The sequence below is a fragment of the Salvelinus fontinalis genome, unplaced genomic scaffold (assembly GCF_029448725.1).
Source record: "Salvelinus fontinalis isolate EN_2023a unplaced genomic scaffold, ASM2944872v1 scaffold_0029, whole genome shotgun sequence".
Lineage (NCBI taxonomy): Eukaryota > Metazoa > Chordata > Actinopteri > Salmoniformes > Salmonidae > Salvelinus > Salvelinus fontinalis.
Window position 1 is genome coordinate 640,074 of NW_026600238.1, and position 19,532 is coordinate 659,605.

The window sequence follows — 19,532 nt, forward strand, 5'->3', positions numbered from 1 at the left end:
CTACTACACCTGTTGTATTCAGCATTTCACTGTAAGGTCTACCTACACCTGTTGTATTCAGCATTTCACTGTAAGGTCTACCTACACCTGTTGTATTCAGCATTTCACTGTTAGGTCTACTACACCTGTTGTATTCAGCATTTCACTGTAAGGTCTACTACACCTGTTGTATTCAGCATTTCACTGTGAGGTCTACTACACCTGTTGTATTCAGCATTTCACTGTGAGGTCTACTACACCTGTTGTATTCAGCATTTCACTGTAAGGTCTACCTACACCTGTTGTATTCAGCATTTCACTGTAAGGTCTACTACACCTGTTGTATTCAGCATTTCACTGTGAGGTCTACTACACCTGTTGTATTCAGCATTTCACGGTAAGGTCTACTACACCTGTTGTATTCAGCATTTCACTGTAAGGTCTACCTACACCTGTTGTATTCAGCATTTCACTGTGAGGTCTACTACACCTGTTGTATTCAGCATTTCACTGTGAGGTCTACTACACCTGTTGTATTCAGCATTTCACTGTAAGGTCTACTACACCTGTTGTATTCAGCATTTCACTGTAAGGTCTACTACACCTGTTGTATTCAGCATTTCACTGTGAGGTCTACTACACCTGTTGTATTCAGCATTTCACTGTAAGGTCTACTACACCTGTTGTATTCAGCATTTCACTGTGAGGTCTACTACACCTGTTGTATTCAGCATTTCACTGTAAGGTCTACTACACCTGTTGTATTCAGCATTTCACTGTGAGGTCTACTACACCTGTTGTATTCAGCATTTCACTGTAAGGTCTACTACACCTGTTGTATTCAGCATTTCACTGTGAGGTCTACTACACCTGTTGTATTCAGCATTTCACTGTAAGGTCTACCTACACCTGTTTTATTCAGCATTTCACTGTAAGGTCTACTACACCTGTTGTATTCAGCATTTCACTGTAAGGTCTACCTACACATGTTGTATTCAGCATTTCACTGTGAGGTCTACTACACCTGTTGTATTCAGCATTTCACTGTAAGGTCTACTACACCTGTTGTATTCAGCATTTCACTGTGAGGTCTACTACACCTGTTGTATTCAGCATTTCACTGTGAGGTCTACTACACCTGTTGTATTCAGCATTTCACTGTGAGGTCTACTACACCTGTTGTATTCAGCATTTCACTGTAAGGTCTACCTACACCTGTTGTATTCAGCGCATGTGACTAATACAATTGATTTGATATTTTCATGGTTAGTTACAGCAAATACATTTTAAATACTTGTAACTACCACGTCAGTAACCATTAAACTTCTTCTTAATAGGGGGCGCTGTTTCCACTTTGTAAAAAATCGTTCCCAAATTAAACTGCCTCGTACTCAATTCTTGCTCGTACAATATGCATATTATTATTACTATTGGATAGAAAACATTCTCTAGTTTCTAAAACCGTTTGAATTATATCTGTGAGTAAAACAGAACTCATTTTGCAGCAAACTTCCTGTCAGGAAGTGAGAAATCTGAAATCGGGGGCTCTGTTCCAGGGTCATCCTATTAATTTGCATGGAATCTATGGGTCTACATGCACTGCATACACCTTCCACTAGATGTCAGTAGGCAGTGAGAGTTGGAATGGGGTGTATAGCTCTATCTGAGGCCGAACAAGACCTCTTGGAACGTCTAGTCTTTTCACCGTTCGTCTTGGCGCGAGACAGACCTCAGGATTGCGTTCTGAAAAGCTTTCGTTATAGACGTTAGATATATCCGGCTCTGATTTTATTTGATATATGTCTTAAAAACATCATAAACTAGTTATTTTTAACCGACTTATATCAGTTTATATCAGTTCATTGCGATTTTCGGTATTTTCTTTGTTATGCGTTGTGGTGAGTTGGACACTTCTGTTCCGCATGTCGTTTGCTAGCTAATTCGACAGATGAAGACGACATTCTACAACCGAACAACGATTATTCTGGACAAAGGACACCTTGTACAAGATTCTGATGGAATCTCATCAAATAGTAGGAACCATTTATGATGTTATTTCGTATTTCTGTCGAAAATGTTTAGACGTTTATTCCGCCCTGATTTTGGGCGCTGTCTCGCTATAACGTAAACTGTATGTTGTACTAAAGTTATTTTTTTTAAATCTAACACAGCGGTTGCATTAAGAACTAGTGTATCTTTAATTTGCTGTCCAACATATATTTATTAGTAAAGTTTATGATTAGTTATTTGTTTAGATTAGGTGCCTCTACAAGATTTCTCCGGACAATATTTCTGCTTTTTCACTACGTATTCACATTGTAAAACCACGATTTGTGCCGCTAAATATGCACATTTTCGAACAAACCATATATGTATTGTGTAATATGATGTTATAGGACTGTCATCTGATGAAGTTTGAGAAGGTTAGTGAAAAAAGTAATATATTTTGCTGGTTTATTCGCTATCGCTAACGTTGCCTTGAATGAATGCGGTTGTGTGGTAGGCTATTGTAGTAAGCTAATATAATGCTATATTGTGTTTTCGCTGTAAAACACTTAAAAAATCTGAAATATTGGCTGGATTCACTAGATGTTTGTCTTTCATTTGCTGTACACCATGTATTTTTCATAAATGTTTTATGATGAGTATTTAGGTATTTCACGTTGGTCTCTGTAGTTATTCTAGCTGCTTTGGTGAGATTTGTGATGGTGGCTGCAATGTAAAACTATGATTTATACCTCAAATATGCACGTTTTTCGAACAAAACATATGCTATACAATAAATATGTTATCAGACTGTCATCTATCTGATGAAGTTGTTTCTTGGTTAGTGAATATTTATATCTTTATTTGGTTGAATTTGTGATAGCTACCTATGCGGTAAAAAAATTGTGAAAATATGCTGTTGAGTCTTTTGCTATCGTGGTTAGCTAATAGAAATACATAGTGTTTTTGCTGTAAAACATTTAAAAAATCGGAAATGATGGCTGGATTCACAAGATGTGTATCTTTCATCTGGTGTCTTGGACTTGTGATTTCATAATATTTAGATGCTAGTATTTACTTGTGGCGCTATGCTAGGCTATGCTAGTCAGCTTTTTTACTGATGAGGATCCGGGATGAGTACCAAGTAGAAGTTAAGTAATAAGCCCCGAGGGGGTGTGGTATATGGGCAATACACCACGGCTAAGGGCTTTTCTTATGGTTTGTCATATTCTCACCTGTCACTGTCATCCAGCTCTCTGGTGATTCTCCTTTCGAGTTGGAACACTTGTAGAGTCCTTCATCTGACTTGGATACTGCAGGGATGGTTATCTCTCCTGTAGTCTCAGTCCTGATGAGGGATCCATCTTTGTAGAAATCAGCTGTGAGGTCAGAGGGAATTCTCTGATATCTGCAGCGCAGAGTCACAGAATCTCCCTCAGTCACAGGAAGGGCAGGACTCTCCAGGATCACAGCTCCAGCTGTATATAATATATAAACATTATATATAAACAGGTCTCTCCAGGATCACAGCTCCAGCTGTATATAATCTATAAACATTATATATAAACAGGTCTCTCCAGGATCACAGCTCCAGCTGTATATAATATATAAACATCATATATAAACAGGTCTCTCCAGGATCACAGCTCCAGCTGTATATAATATATAAACATCATATATAAACAGGTCTCTCCAGGATCACAGCACCAGCTGTATATAATATATAAACATCACATATAAACAGGTCTCTCCAGGATCACAGCTCCAGCTGTATATAATATATAAACAGGTCTCTCCAGGATCACAGCACCAGCTGTATATAATATATAAACATCATATATAAACAGGTCTCTCCAGGATCACAGCTCCATCTGTATATAATATATAAACATCATATATAAACAGGTCTTTCCAGGATCACAGCTCCAGCTGTATATACTATATAAACATCATATATAAACAGGTCTCTCCAGGATCACAGCTCCAGCTGTATATAATATATAAACATCATATATTAACAGGTCTCTCCAGGATCACAGCTCCAGCTGTATATAACATATAAACATCATATATAAACAGGTCTCTCCAGGATCACAGCTCCAGCTGTATATAATATATAAACAGGCCTCTCCAGGATCACAGCTCCAGCTGTATATAATATATAAACAGGTCTCTCCAGGATCACAGCTCCAGCTGTATATAATATATAAACATCATATATTAACAGGTCTCTCCAGGATCACAGCTCCAGCTGTATATAACATATAAACAGGCCTCTCCAGGATCACAGCTCCAGCTGTATATAATATATAAACAGGTCTTTCCAGGATCACAGCTCCAGCTGTATATAATATATAAACATCATATATAAACAGGTCTCTCCAAGATCACAGCACCAGCTTTTATATAATATATAAACTTCCTTGCTGAGCGGCCTTTCAGGTTATGTCGATATAGGACTCGTTTTACTGTGGATATAGATACTTTTGTACCTGTTTTCTCCAGCATCTTCACAAGGTCCTTTGCTGTTGTTCTGGGATTGATTTGCACTTTTCGCACCAAAGTACGTTCATCTCTAGGAGAAGGAACGCATCTCCTTCCTGAGTGGTTTGACGGCTGCGTGGTCCCATGGTGTTTATACTTGCATACTATTGTTTGTACAGATGAACGTGGTACCTTCAGGCGTTTGGAAATTGCTCCCAAGGATGAACCAGACTTGTGGAGGTCTACAATTTTTTATCTGATGTCTTGGCTGATTTCTTTTGATTTTCCCATGATGTCAAGCAAAGAGGCACTGAGTTTGAAGGTAGGTCTTGACATACATCCACAGGTACACCTCCAATTGACTCAAATGATGTCAATTAGCCAATCAGAAGCTTCTAAAGCCATGACATCATTTTCTGGAATTGTCCAAGCTGTTTAAAGGCAGAGTCAACTTAGTGTATGTAAACGTCTGACCCACTGGAATTGTCATACAATGAATTATAAGTGAAATTATCTGTCTAAACAATTGTTGGAAAAATGAATTGTGTCACGCACAAAGTAGATGTCCTAACCGACTTGCCAAAACTATAGTTTGTTAACAAGACATCTGTGGAGTGGTTGAAAACTAGTTTTAACTTCTTATGGCTGCAAGGGGCAGTATTGAGTAGCCAGTTAAATCGTACCCATTTCAAACGGCCTCGTACTCAATTCTTGCTCGTACAATATGCATATTATTATTACTATTGGATAGAAAACACTCTCTAGTTTCTAAAACCGTTTGAATTATTTCTCTGAGTGAAACAGAACTCATTCTGCAGCACTTTTCCTGACCAGGAAGTGGAAAGTCTGAAATCGATGCTCTGTTCTTCTTCATGCCTATACATGGGCACAAGACCTATTAGTATACATACACGTCATACACTTTCCTCTGGGTGTCAAGAAGGCTGTGAGAGAAGAAATGAGGTGATTATCTCGATCTGGGATGGAATAAATCCTCTTGGAATGACGTGTACCCCAGTTCCGGTACTCTGAAGAACGCCATTTGGACAGTGGGATTGCCTTTTGTTTTGCTGACGTTATAGGCGACTATTATTTCCGGCTTTGATTTTATTTGATACATGTCACCATATCATCGTAAAGTATGTTTTTTCAATATAGTTTCATCAGATTATTGAAATTTTTTGGGGAGTTTTGCCGTGTTCCGTTCTCTTCCGTTTGTTTACATGGAGAGATCCGTGCAACCCGGCTAGTGCGCTTGCTAAATGGAGAGAGAAAGTTGCCATTCTGAATCCAAACAACAACTCATCTGGACAAAGGACACCTTGTTCAACATTCTGATGAAAGATCAGCAAAAGTAAGAACCAATTTATGATGTTATTTCATATATCTGTCGTAGTCGCCGGCGTCCAAGTGTTTCTGGCTATTGTGCTAAGCTAATATAACGCAACATTTTGTTTTCGCTGTAAAACACTTAATAAATCGGAAATATTGTCTGGCATCACAAGATGCCTGTCTTTCATTTGCTGTACACTATGTATTTTTCAGAAATGTTTTATGATGAGTAATTAGGTATTTGACGTTGGTGTCTGTAAATATTATGGCTGCTTTCGGTGCAATTTCTGAATGTAGCTGCAATGTAAACTATGATTTATACCTGAAATATGCACATTTTTCGAAAAAAAACATATGCTATACAATAAATATGTTATCAGACTGTCATCTGATGAGGTTGTTTCTTGGTTAGTGGCTATTTATATCTTTATTTGGCCGAATTTGTGATAGCTACTGATGGAGTCAAAAACTGATGGAGTAATAAAAGTGTGTCAGTGGATGTAAACTTCCGACTTCAACTGAATACTTTTCATCTTCACATAAAAATGTGATTCAGTGTCACGTTCCTGACCTGTTTTCCTTTGTTTTGTATTCATTTTAGTTGGTCAGGGCGTGAGTTGGGTGGGTTTGTCTATGTTTGTATTTCTATGTGGGGTTTTGTGTTCGGCCTGGTATGATTCTCAATTAGAGACAGGTGTGTATTGTTTGTCTCTAATTGAGAGTCATACAAAGGCAGCCAGGGTTTCACTGGTGTTTTGTGGGTGTTTGTTCCTGTGTCCACACAGGACAGTTGAAGGTTAGTCACGTTTGTTGTTTTGTAGTTTTTGTAGTGTCTTGTTTTGCTGTGTTCATTAAAAGATGGCTTATTTCCCTCAATCCGCATCTTGGTCCTATCCATGCTCCTCCTCGTTTGAGGAGGAGAACAACATTGACTGCCTTTACAGAAACACCCACCACAACAGGACCAAGCGGATTGAGGAGAGAGAAAAAGAACTAAGGCAATGGAGAGAAGAGGAATGGAGTTGGGAGCAAATTTTAAATGGAGAAGGACCCTGGGCTAAGGTGGGAGAGAATCGCCGCTCTCGGGAGGAGAAGGAGGCAGCCACAGCCCAGGAGCGCTGGTATGAGGAGGCAGCACGTATGAGAGGCTGGAAGCCCGAGAGGCTCACCCAAAAATTTCTTGGGGGGGGGGGGGGGGGGGCTAAAGGGGAGTGTGGCGAAGCCGGGTAGGATACCTGAGCCAACTCCCCGGGCTTGCCGTGGAGTGAGAGGGCGTCGTACTGGTCAGACACCGTGTTATGCGGTAAAGCGCACGGTGTCCCCAGTACGCGTGCTTAGCCCAGTGCGGGCTATTCCACCTTGCCGCACTGGGAGGGCTAGGTTGGGCATCGAGCCGAGTGCCATGAAGCCGGCCCAACGTATCTGGTCTCCAGTACATCTCCTCGGGCCGGTGTACATGGCGTACGTCTCCTCGGGCCGGTGTACATGGCACCAGCCTTACAGGTGGTGTCCCCGGTTCGCCTGCATAGCCCAGTGCGGGCTATTCCACCTCGCCGCACTGGCAGGGCTACGGGGTCCATTCAACCTGGTAAGGTTGGGGAGGCTCGGTGCTCAAGAGCACGTGTCCTCCTTCACGGTCCGGTATATCCGGCGCCACCTTCCCACCCCAGCTCAGTACCACCAGTGCCTACACCACGCACCAGGCTTCCAGTGCATCTCCAGAGCCCTGTTCCTCTTCCACGTACTCTCCCTATGGTGCGTGTCTCCAGCCCGGTGCCTCCAGTTCCGGCACCACGCACCAAGCCTCCTGTGCGTCTCCAGAGCCCTGGACGCACTGTTCCTTCTCCCCGCACTCGCCCTGAGGTGCGTGCCCTCAGCCCGGTACCTCCAGTTCCGGTACCACGCACCAGGCCTAGAGTGCGCCACGAGAGTCCAGTGTGCCCTGTTCCTGTTCCCCGCACTCGCCCTGAGGTGCGTGCCCTCAGCCCGGTACCTCCAGTTCCGGTACCACGCACCAGGCCTATAGTGCGTCTCAGCCGGCCAGAGTCTGCCGTCTGCCCAGCGGTGCCTGAACGGCCCGTCTGCCCAGCGCCGTCTGAGCCATCTGTCTGCCCAGCGCCGTCTGAGCCATCTGTCTGCCCAGCGCCGTCTGAGCCATCTGTCTGCCCAGCGCCGTCTGAGCCATCTGTCTGCCCAGCGCCGTCTGAGCCATCTGTCTGCCCAGCGCCGTCTGAGCCATCTGTCTGCCCAGCGCCGTCTGAGCCATCTGTCTGCCCAGCGCCATCTGAGTCAGCCGTCTGCCACGAGCCATTAGAGCCGCCCGTCTGTCCCGAGCCAGTAGAGCCGTCCGTCAGTCAGGAGCCGCTAGAGCCGTCCGTCAGTCAGGAGCTGCCAGAGACGCCCGCCAGTCAGGAGCTGCCAGAGACGCCCGCCAGTCAGGAGCTGCCAGAGACGCCCGCCAGTCAGGAGCTGCCAGAGACGCCCGCCAGTCAGGAGCTGCCAGAGACGCCCGCCAGTCAGGAGCTGCCAGAGACGCCCGCCAGTCAGGAGCTGCCAGAGACGCCCGCCAGTCAGGAGCTGCCCGCCAGTCAGGAGCTGCCCTACAGTCCGGAGCTGCCCTACAGTCCGGAGCTGCCCTACAGTCCGGAGCTGCCCTACAGTCCGGAGCTGCCACTCAGCCCGGACCTGCCGGAGTCCCTCAGCCAGGACCTGCCGGAGTCCCTCAGCCAGGACCTGCCGCCCCTTATCCCGGTGTTGCCCCTTGTCCCGGTGCTGCCCCTTGTCCCGGTGCTGCCCCTTGTCCCGGTGCTGCCCCTTGTCCCGGTGCTGCCCCTTGTCCCGGTGCTGCCCCTTGTCCCGGTGCTGCCCCTTGTCCCGGTGCTGGTCGCTCATTTAGGCGGTGTTAGAGGGAGGGTGGTCATTGGGAGGTGGATAAAGAAGCGGGGATTGATTATGGTGGGGTGGGGACCACGACCAGCGCCAGAGCCGCCACCGTGGACAGACGCCCACCCAGACCCTCCCCTAGACTTTGTGCTGGTGCGCCCGGAGTTCGCACCTTAAGGGGGGGGTTCTGTCACGTTCCTGACCTGTTTTCCTTTGTTTTGTATTCATTTTAGTTGGTCAGGGCGTGAGTTGGGTGGGTTTGTCTATGTTTGTATTTCTATGTGGGGTTTTGTGTTCGGCCTGGTATGATTCTCAATTAGAGACAGGTGTGTATTGTTTGTCTCTAATTGAGAGTCATACAAAGGCAGCCAGGGTTTCACTGGTGTTTTGTGGGTGTTTGTTCCTGTGTCCACACAGGACAGTTGAAGGTTAGTCACGTTTGTTGTTTTGTAGTTTTTGTAGTGTCTTGTTTTGCTGTGTTCATTAAAAGATGGCTTATTTCCCTCAATCCGCATCTTGGTCCTATCCATGCTCCTCCTCGTTTGAGGAGGAGAACAACATTGACTGCCTTTACATTCAGAAATAAATAATAACGTTAAAAAAATATATATCATAACGTTATTTAATTCTGAATCACATTTTTATGTGAAGATGTGATGATTGATTTGGGGTTCACTTATATTGGGAGTAGTGCCTTTCCTCAGCCACAGTGTGTTATATGTGCTAAAGTATATCTCACAACTCGATGAAACCTTCACTCATGCACAGACATTTAGAAACAAAATATTCCAATTTCAAAAATAAGGAGTTTTTTGAGTGAGAATAAAGATGACTTTCAAGTAGTAAGACAAATTCATAAAATCAATAGATAACATTAATTAGAAGTGGCTAAAAGCGTCTTATATGGTGAGCTACCGAATGGCTAGGACAGGCAAACACAATACTATTGTGGAGGACGTAATTCTTCCTGCTGCCACGGATATGGCTGGGACAATGCTGGGGGGAAAAGGTCCAAAAAACTATACAGACAATACCTTCATCAAACACAGTTTCACGACGCATCAGTGACATGGCAGGAAATGTTTTGAAACAATTACTGCTTCGCATACAAGCCAGTGAATTCTATGGGTTACAGCTGGATGAGTAAACAGACATGGCGGGCCTGGCACAGCTCCTGGTATATGTCCGTTACGTTTATGGGGGGTCAATTAAAGAAGACATCCTCTTCTGCAAACCACTGGAAACCAGGACAACAGGAGAGGATATTTTTTAAAGTACTGGACGGCTTTGTGACGTCAAATGGACTTTGGTGGACAAGATGTGTTGGTATCTGTACTGATGGTGCAAAAGCCATGACAGGGAGACATAGTGGAGTGGTAACGCACGAGCAAGCAGTTGCTCCCGATGCCACTTGGGTACACTGCAGCATCAACCGAGAGGCTCTTGCTGCTAAGGGAATGCCTGAACTTGAAAGACTTGACACTACTGTGAAAATGGTTAACTTTGTTAAAGCAAGGCCCCTGAACTCTCGTGTATTTTCTGCATTATACAATGATAAGGGCAACGACCATGTAACACTTTTACAACATACAGAAGTGCGCTGGCTATCAAGGGGCAAAGTACTGACGTAAAGTATTTGAAATGTGGTGAGTTATTCACATTTTTCAATGAACAAATAGTGGTTTTATATGTAAGATGGTTAAATAAAGAGCGACATTATTGATTATTATTATATTTTTATTTGTGCCCTGGTCCTATAAGAGCTCTTTGTCACTTCCCACAAGCCAGGTTGTTACAAAAACTCACACTCATTCTTATGTTTAACTTTTTATGGCTGCAGGGGCAGTATTGAGTAGCCAGATAAAAGGTGCCCATTTCAAACGGCCTCGTACTCAATTCTTGCTCGTACAATATGCATATTATTATTACTATTGGATAGAAAACACTCTCTAGTTTCTAAAACCGTTTGAATTATATCTGTGAGTGAAACAGAACTCATTCTGCAGCAAACTTCCTGACAGGAAGTGGAAAGTCTGAAATTGAGGCACTGTTCCAGGGGCTGCCTATTAAAGTCCATGTTATTTATTAGTTTAGATGCACTTCATACGTCTTCCACTAGATGTCGAAAAGGAGTGAGAGAAGAAATGGACTGTGTAACTTGATCTGGAGTCGAATTACAGCTCATGGAATGACGTGTCCTCCATTTCCTGTTTTCAGGAAGGCGCGAAGAGGGACATGGATTTGCCTTTTGAAAAGCTGTCGTTATAGGCGACTACTATCTCCGGCTTTGATTTTATTTGATACATGTGACCATATCATCGTAAAGTATGTTTTTTCAATATAGTTTAATCAGATTATTGAAATTTTTTCGGGAGTTTTGCCGTGTTCCGTTCTCTGACTTTGTTGACGATGGAGAGATCCGTGCCACTTGGCAAGTGTGCTTGCTAATTCAAGAGGGAAAGTGGCCGTTCTAAAACCAAACAACGATTGTTCCCGACAAAGGACCCCTTGTCCAACATTCTGATGAAAGATCAGCAAAAGTAAGAAACATTTTATGATGCTATTTCATATATCTGTCGTACATGTGAAGTAGTCGTCGGCGCCCAACTTTTGGGTACTCTAGCTATACTGAAGCTGGATGTCGTAATGAAGTTATTTTTTAGAATTCTAACACTGCGATTTCATTAAGAACTAGTGGATCTATCATTTCCTATACAACATGTATTTTTTTGTTATGTTTATGAATAGCTATTTGGTCAGAATATGTGTGTCAGAAAAAGTGTCAGAAAAATATCTGGACGTTGTGGAAAAAGTAGCTACGTTAGCAGAATGTCTAACCATTGATTTCAGCTCTAAATATGCACATTTTCGAACAAAACATAAGTGTATGTATAACCTGATGTTATAGGACTGTCATCTGATGAAGAATATCAAGGTTAGTCAAAAATTATATATCTTTTACTGGTTTGTTACGATCGCTAACTTTTGCTGCTGGGAAATGGCTTGTGTTTCTGGCTATTGTGGTAAGCTAATATAACGCTATATTGTGTTTTCGCTGTAAAACACTTAATAAATCGGAAATATTGGCTGGAATCACAAGATGCCTGTCTTTCATTTGCTGTACACCATGTATTTTTCAGAAATGTTTTATGATGAGTATTTAGGTATTTCACGTTGGTGTCTGTAATTATTATGTCTGCTTTCGGTGCAATTTCTGATTGTAGCTGCAATGTAAACTATGATTTATAGCTCAAATATGCACATTTTTCGAACAAAACATAGATTTATTGTATAACATGTTATAAGACTGTCATCTGATGAAGTTGTTTCTTGGTTAGTTTGGTTGGTTCTTGGTTAGTTAGGTTGGCTTTGTGCATGCTACCTGTGCTGTGAAAAATGTCTGTCCTTTTTTGTATTTGGTGGTGAGCTAACATAAATATACGTGCTGTTTTCGCTGTAAAACATTTTAAAAATCGGACATGTTGGCTGGATTCACAAGATGTGTACCTTTCATTTGCTGTATTGGACTTGTTAATGTGTGAAAGTTAAATATTTCTAAAAAATATCTTTTGAATTTCGCGCCCTGCACTTGAGCTGGCTGTTGTCATATTGTGGGCGGCCTCGGGCTTGCAGCCATAAGAAGTTAATAAATGTATCGTATGGTGTGTGTGTGGCAGACTTACAATGATGGCAAAAAACAATATTTGAGAGTGTGCTGACCCTGGTGCTAGAGGGGGTACACAGCTGGAGGTTGAATGTTTGAAGGGGTACGGTCCTATAAAACGTTTGGGAACCACTGCCCCAGAGCGCACAACACACCTCGGCCTAAACATCAGCGCCACAGGTAAGTTCCACAAAGCAGTGAACAATCTGAGAGACAATGCCATCAAAAGGAACAGCAAATTTGACATACCAATTAGGATTTGGCTAAAAATACTTGAATCAGTTATAGAATCCTTTGTGGTTGTGAGGTCTGCTCACCTACCAATAATTCACAAAATGGGACAAACACCAAATTGAGACTCTGTATGCAGAATTCTACAAAATGATCCTCTGTGTACAACATAAAACACTAAATAATGCATGCAGACTTAGGCCTATACCTGTTAATTTCCAAAATCCAGAAAAAAGCCATTAAATTCTACAACCACCTTAAAAGGAAGCAATTCCCAAACCTTACATAACAAAGCCATCATCTACAGATAAATCAACCTGGAGAAGAGCTCCCTAAGCAAGCTGATCCTGGTGCTCTGTTCACAAACACAAACACACCCCACAGAGCCCCAGGACAACAGCACAATTACACCCAACCGAATCATGAGAAAACAAAAAGATAATTACTTGGCACATTGGAAAGAATTAACAAAGAAAACAGACCTGGCTCTCAAGACAAGACAGCCTATATGCACACTGCCCACAAAGTGAGGTGGAAACTGAGCTGCACTTCCTAACCTCCTGACAAATCTATGACCATATTAGACACGCATTTTTCCCTCAGATTACACAGACCCACAAAGACTTTGAAAAAAAAATCACATTTTGATGAACTCGCATATCTACTGGGTGAAATTCCACAGTGTGCCATCACAGCAGCAAGATTTGTGATCTGTTGCCACAAGAAAAGGGCAACCAGTGAAGAACAAACACCATTGTAAATACAACAGAGAGAGAGAGCTCCTGAATCCTTTAGCATAAACATTTATGTTTTGTCATACCTGTGGTAGATGGTCTGATATACCACTGCTTCCAGCCAATCAGCATTCAGGGCTGGACCCACCCAGTTTATAATGCAGGTTTCAGCACCACTTAACAGTGTAAAGAAGAACCACCCAGTTTATAATGCAGGTTTCAGCACCACTTAACAGTGTAAAGAAGAACCACCCAGTTTATAATGCAGGTTTCAGCACCACTTAACAGTGTAAAGAAGAACCACCCAGTTTATAATGCAGGTTTCAGCACCACTTAACAGTGTAAAGAAGGACCACCCAGTTTATAATGCAGGTTTCAGCACCACTTAACAGTGTAAAGAAGAACCACCCAGTTTATAATGCAGGTTTCAGCACCACTTAACAGTGTAAAGAAGGACCACCCAGTTTATAATGCAGGTTTCAGCACCACTTAACAGTGTAAAGAAGAACCACCCAGTTTATAATGCAGGTTTCAGCACCACTTAACAGTGTAAAGAACCACCCAGTTTATAATGCAGGTTTCAGCACCACTTAACAGTGTAAAGAAGAACCACCCAGTTTATAATGCAGGTTTCAGCACCACTTAACAGTGTAAAGAAGGACCACCCAGTTTATAATGCAGGTTTCAGCCCCACTTAACAGTGTAAAGAAGAACCACCCAGTTTATAATGCAGGTTTCAGCACCACTTAACAGTGTAAAGAAGAACCACCCAGTTTATAATGCAGGTTTCAGCACCACTTAACAGTGTAAAGAAGGACCACCCAGTTTATAATGCAGGTTTCAGCACCACTTAACAGTGTAAAGAAGAACCACCCAGTTTATAATGCAGGTTTCAGCACCACTTAACAGTGTAAAGAAGAACCACCCAGTTTATAATGCAGGTTTCAGCACCACTTAACAGTGTAAAGAAGAACCACCCAGTTTATAATGCAGGTTTCAGCACCACTTAACAGTGTAAAGAAGAACCACCCAGTTTATAATGCAGGTTTCAGCACCACTTAACAGTGTAAAGAAGAACCACCCAGTTTATAATGCAGGTTTCAGCACCACTTAACAGTGTAAAGAAGAACCACCCAGTTTATAATGCAGGTTTCAGCACCACTTAACAGTGTAAAGAAGAACCACCCAGTTTATAATGCAGGTTTCAGCACCACTTAACAGTGTAAAGAAGAACCACCCAGTTTATAATGCAGGTTTCAGCACCACTTAACAGTGTAAAGAAGAACCACCCAGTTTATAATGCAGGTTTCAGCACCACTTAACAGTGTAAAGAAGAACCACCCAGTTTATAATGCAGGTTTCAGCACCACTTAACAGTGTAAAGAAGAACCAGATTATCTGAATGTCAAGGTTTCTCATATTCTCACCTGTCACAGTCATCCAGCTCTCTGGTGATTCTCCTTTAGAGTTGGAACACTTGTAGAGTCCTTCATCTGACTTGGACACTGCAGGGATGGTCATCTCTCCTGTAGTCTCAGCCCTGATGAGGGATCCATCTTTGTAGAAAACAGCTGTGAGGCCAGAGGGAGTTCCCTGATATCTGCAGCGCAGAGTCACAGAATCTCCCTCAGTCACAGGAAGGGCAGGACTCTCCAGGATCACAGCTCCATCTGTATATAATATATAAACATTATATATAAACAGGTCTCTCCAGGATCACAGCTCCAGCTGTATATAATATATAAAATCATATATAAACATAACATCAGCTATCTGAAACCAGATGAACCACTAAACACTATAATGTTAGTAGATGGTGTTTGTGGACATACCATGTACTGTGATGTTGACAGTATTGCTCTGTTCTCCAGACCCAGACTCACACCAGTACACTCCACTGTGTGACGGTATTAGTGACACGATGCATGAAGACCCATGTTGGTTTCCCCAGTCAGTATTACACTCTGAAAGGATTCCTCTCGTTGTGTTCCTCACCACTCTCCATCCAGTAGAGTTCCCCTGAACCTCACAGCTCAGAGAGACAGGCTCAAATTCAAAGAATTGAGATCTGTCAGGACTGAAACTCAGAGAGGCTGGAAGAGAGATATCTTAGAGAGAGAGAGAGAGAGAATGTGATGAAGATGAGCTCCTGAATCTTTCAGCTTTTTTTTTGCAAAATAATAGATTTAGAGTTAGATAAACGTTTTGTTTTTACAAGGATATACAAGATACTACCCTCCACAAAATAAAATTCTGTGAGGACCGACGCCAGACAGGAGAAGCAGGTACGGGGAGTCAGACATTTATTTGGGAACAGACAAGGAAACAAGACAGGAACAGCGTCAGAACACGGGTAACACGGACATGAGACAATTAATCCCGAAACAGGGAACAGAGCTTGGGAACAGACAGATATAGGGAATGTAATGACTCAAGTAATGGAGTTCACGTGAGGCCAATGATCGCTGCGTGACGGGGGGAAGGCAGGTGTGCGTACTGATGGTGGCTTGAGTGCTTAATGCTGGGGGTCCTGGCGCCCTCGAGCGCCAGGGGGAAGAAGAGCGGGAGCAAGTGTAACAGTACCCCCCCCCCATAGGGGCGCCAGAATCCCCAGTATTATGTACTCTTACTGCGAAGGATTCTCACTCCCAAGGATTCTGACTGCCAAGGATTCTGACTGCCAAGGATTCTGACTGCCAAGGATTCTGACTGCCAAGGATTCTGACTGCCAAGGATTCTGACTGCCAAGGATTCTGACTGCCAAGGATTCTGACTCCCAAGGATTCTGACTGCCAAGGATTCTGACTGCCAAGGATTCTGACTCCCAAGGATTCTGACTGTCAAGGATTCTGACTGTCAAGGATTCTGACTGTCAAGGATTCTGACTCCCAAGGATTCTGACTGTCAAGGATTCTGACTGTCAAGGATTCTTACTCCCAAGGATTCTGACTGTCAAGGATTCTGACTGTCAAGGATTCTGACTGTCAAGGATTCTGACTGTCAAGGATTCTGACTGTCAAGGATTCTGACTGCCAAGGATTCTGACTGCCAAGGATTCTGACTGTCAAGGATTCTGACTCCCAAGGATTCTGACTGTCAAGGATTCTGACTTCCAAGGATTCTGACTTCCAAGGATTCTGACTGCCAAGGATTCTGACTCCCAAGGATTCTGACTCCCAAGGATTCTGACTGTCAAGGATTCTGACTGTCAAGGATTCTGACTGTCAAGGATTCTGACTGCCAAGGATTCTGACTGTCAAGGATTCTTACTCCCAAGGATTCTGACTGCCAAGGATTCTGACTGCCAAGGATTCTGACTGCCAATCTGTAATTAACCTGTAATGTAGAAAATACATCAGCCAATTCTTAATCAATCCAAACAATTCAAAATTCTTACTTTCCAATTTACTTTTGTTACCTTCACTAGTCTACTGTACATCTCTTCCCTTAACTTCTTTGATATAGGGGGCAGCATTTTCACTTTTGGAATAATTGCGTGCCCATAGTGAACTGCCTCCTACTCTGTCCCAGATGCTAATATATGCATATTATTATTAAACTCAGAAAGCTCTCTACAATCTCAACCATATTCTACCTCTGTCTTTCTGTTAATGTTACCAGGTGATTTTTTAACATTTCAATTATAGTCAAAACAAACAAAACTTATACTTTTCACAGGGAGGCCACTTTAATTATCTTATCTCTTCCTCCCTTTCCTCAATTCAATAAATCTATTTTAGAATGAAACTAAATAAAAGACTCACGAGTTTGAAACTACTACGGTCGCATGGTTCTGTCACGACTTCCGCCGAAGCCCTTCTCCTTGTTCGGGTGGTGTTCGGCGGTCGACGTCACCAGCTTTCTAGTCACCACCGATCCATGTTTCAGTTTTCATTTTGTTTCGTCTGTATTACACACACCTGGTTTCAATTCCCATATCATGTTCCTTATTTAACCCTCTGGCATACCTTTCTGTTCTGTCCGTGATTGTTGGGGTCTTAGTGGTTCGTGTGTTTTGTTATTCTGTCTGTATTTTCCTTATTGGAATATTGCTTGCTTTTTTGTGAGTAAACTCAGTTGTGTTGCTCAAACCTGTGTCCTGTGCCTGATTTCTTAGGTTAGGGTTAGGGTTTGGGTTAGGGTTAGGGTTAGGGTTAGGGTTAGGGTCACCTGACTCCGCTACATCTCTGCACCCAATCGCTGACAGGTTAGGGTTAGGGTTAGGGTTAGGGTTAGGGTTAGGGTCACCTGACTCTGCTACATCTCTGCACCCAATCGCTGACAGGTTAGGGTTAGGGTTAGGGTTAGGGTCACCTGACTCCGCTACATCTCTGCACCCAATCGCTGACAGGTTCTCTAAACTCCAAATATGTTCTCTTGTTTCGCCGGTTTTACTTTAACATGTAATTCCTAGTGACCCTGTTCTACCACATAGTTTACTAATGTGGCGATGTTTGGCATGTGAGAGTCTTCGTATTTTTACGCCAATTACAAATACACTACCTTACATATTGTATCAACACAGAACCCCAAATCTAAACCCATTAGCGATTGTTTGAATGCGGTGTGATACAAAGTTTGACTATTTTAAACATAATTTGTGCTCTTGACCATGTATACTGCCCATTTTAATACGTTATCTAATATCCACTGTCCTTGATTCTCACAAGGATTATTCAACCGCCAAAATACGCTAAGGAACAGGGTTGGGCCTAGCTTTCTGATTCATAATGGAAAATATTTTTCTTGCCACAAGGCAGTCAAGCACCCAAGCTAACTGGCTGGTTAATTTAGGTAACGCTCTTCCAGACAAACAAGAGAATATCCACCTGGCTACCCCAACCCCGGCCAACAGCTCTGCACCCCCCGCAGCAACTTTCCCAAGCCCCCTCCACTCCTTCACCCAAAACCAGATAGCTGATGTCCTGAAAGAGCTGCAAAACCTGGATCCGTACAAATCAGCTGGGCTAGACAATCTGGACCCTCTCTGTCAATCACCGCATTCTTATCGGCAGACTCAATAGCCTTGGTTTCTCAAATGACTGCCTCGCCTGGTTCACCAACTACTTCTCAGATAGAGTTCAGTGTGTCAAATCGGAGGGCCTGTTGTCCGGACCTCTGGCGGTCTCTATGGGGGTGCCACAGGGTTCAATTCTCTGGCTGACTCTCTTCTCTGTATACATCGATTATGTTGCTCTTGCTGCGGGTGATTCTCTGATCCACCTCTACACAGACGACACCATTCTGTATACATCTGGCCCTTCTTTGGACACTGTGCTATCTAACCTCCAAACGAGCTTCAATGCCATACAACACTCTTTCCGTGGCCTCCAACTGCTCTTAAATGCTAGTAGAACAAAATGCATGCTCTTCAACCGATCACTGCCCACAACCACCCGCCCGACTAACATCACTACTCTGGACAGTTCTGACTTAGAATATGTGGACAACTACAAATACCTAGGTGTCTGGTTAGACTGTAAACTCTCCTTCCAGACTCACAAGAAGCATCTCAAATCCAAATTATATCTTGAATCGGCTTCCTATTTCACAACAAAGCATCCTTCACTCATTTATGTTACATGGTGTCTACAGGACAGGCCCAGTGGGTTGTGTCTGTTACATGGTGTCTGTTACATGGTGTCTGTTACATGGTGTCTGGAGGACAGGCCCAGTGGGTTGTGTCTGTTACATGGTGTCTGTTACATGGTGTCTACAGGACAGGCCCAGTGGGTTGTGTCTGTTACATGGTGTCTACAGGACAGGCCCAGTGGGTTGTGTCTGTTACATGGTGTCTGTAACATGGTGTCTGGAGGACAGGCCCAGTGGGTTGTGTCTGTTACATGGTGTCTACAGGACAGGCCCAGTGGGTTGTGTCTGTTACATGGTGTCTACAGGACAGGCCCAATGGGTTTTGTCTGTTACATGGTGTCTACAGGACAGGCCCAGTGGGTTGTGTCTGTTACATGGTGTCTGTTACATGGTGTCTACAGGACAGGCCCAGTGGGTTGTGTCTGTACATGGTGTCTACAGGACAGGCCCAGTGGGTTGTGTCTGTTACATGGTGTCTACAGGACAGGCCCAGTGGGTTGTGTCTGTTACATGGTGTCTACAGGACAGGCCCAGTGGGTTGAGTCTGTTACAAGGTGTCTGTTACATGGTGTCTGTTACATGGTGTCTACAGGACAGGTCCAGTGGGTTGTGTCTGTTACATGGTGTCTGTAGGACAGGTCCAGTGG

General features: G+C 43.4%; 1 protein-coding gene across 1 annotated transcript in view; it reads right to left on the bottom strand.

Annotated features, from left to right (window-relative positions):
* Positions 1-3,165: 3,165 nt before the first annotated feature.
* The window catches only part of LOC129842283 (Fc receptor-like protein 5), a 107,514-nt gene continuing 91,147 nt past the window's right edge, over positions 3,166-19,532 (bottom strand). Inside the window, exons 6-9 of the mRNA XM_055910767.1 lie at positions 15,126-15,401; positions 14,659-14,963; positions 12,845-12,860; positions 3,166-3,443 (exon numbers count right to left, since the gene is read on the bottom strand). Of these exons, the coding sequence (XP_055766742.1) occupies positions 3,166-3,443; positions 12,845-12,860; positions 14,659-14,963; positions 15,126-15,401 (875 nt within the window). The remainder of the gene's footprint in view (positions 3,444-12,844; positions 12,861-14,658; positions 14,964-15,125; positions 15,402-19,532) is intronic.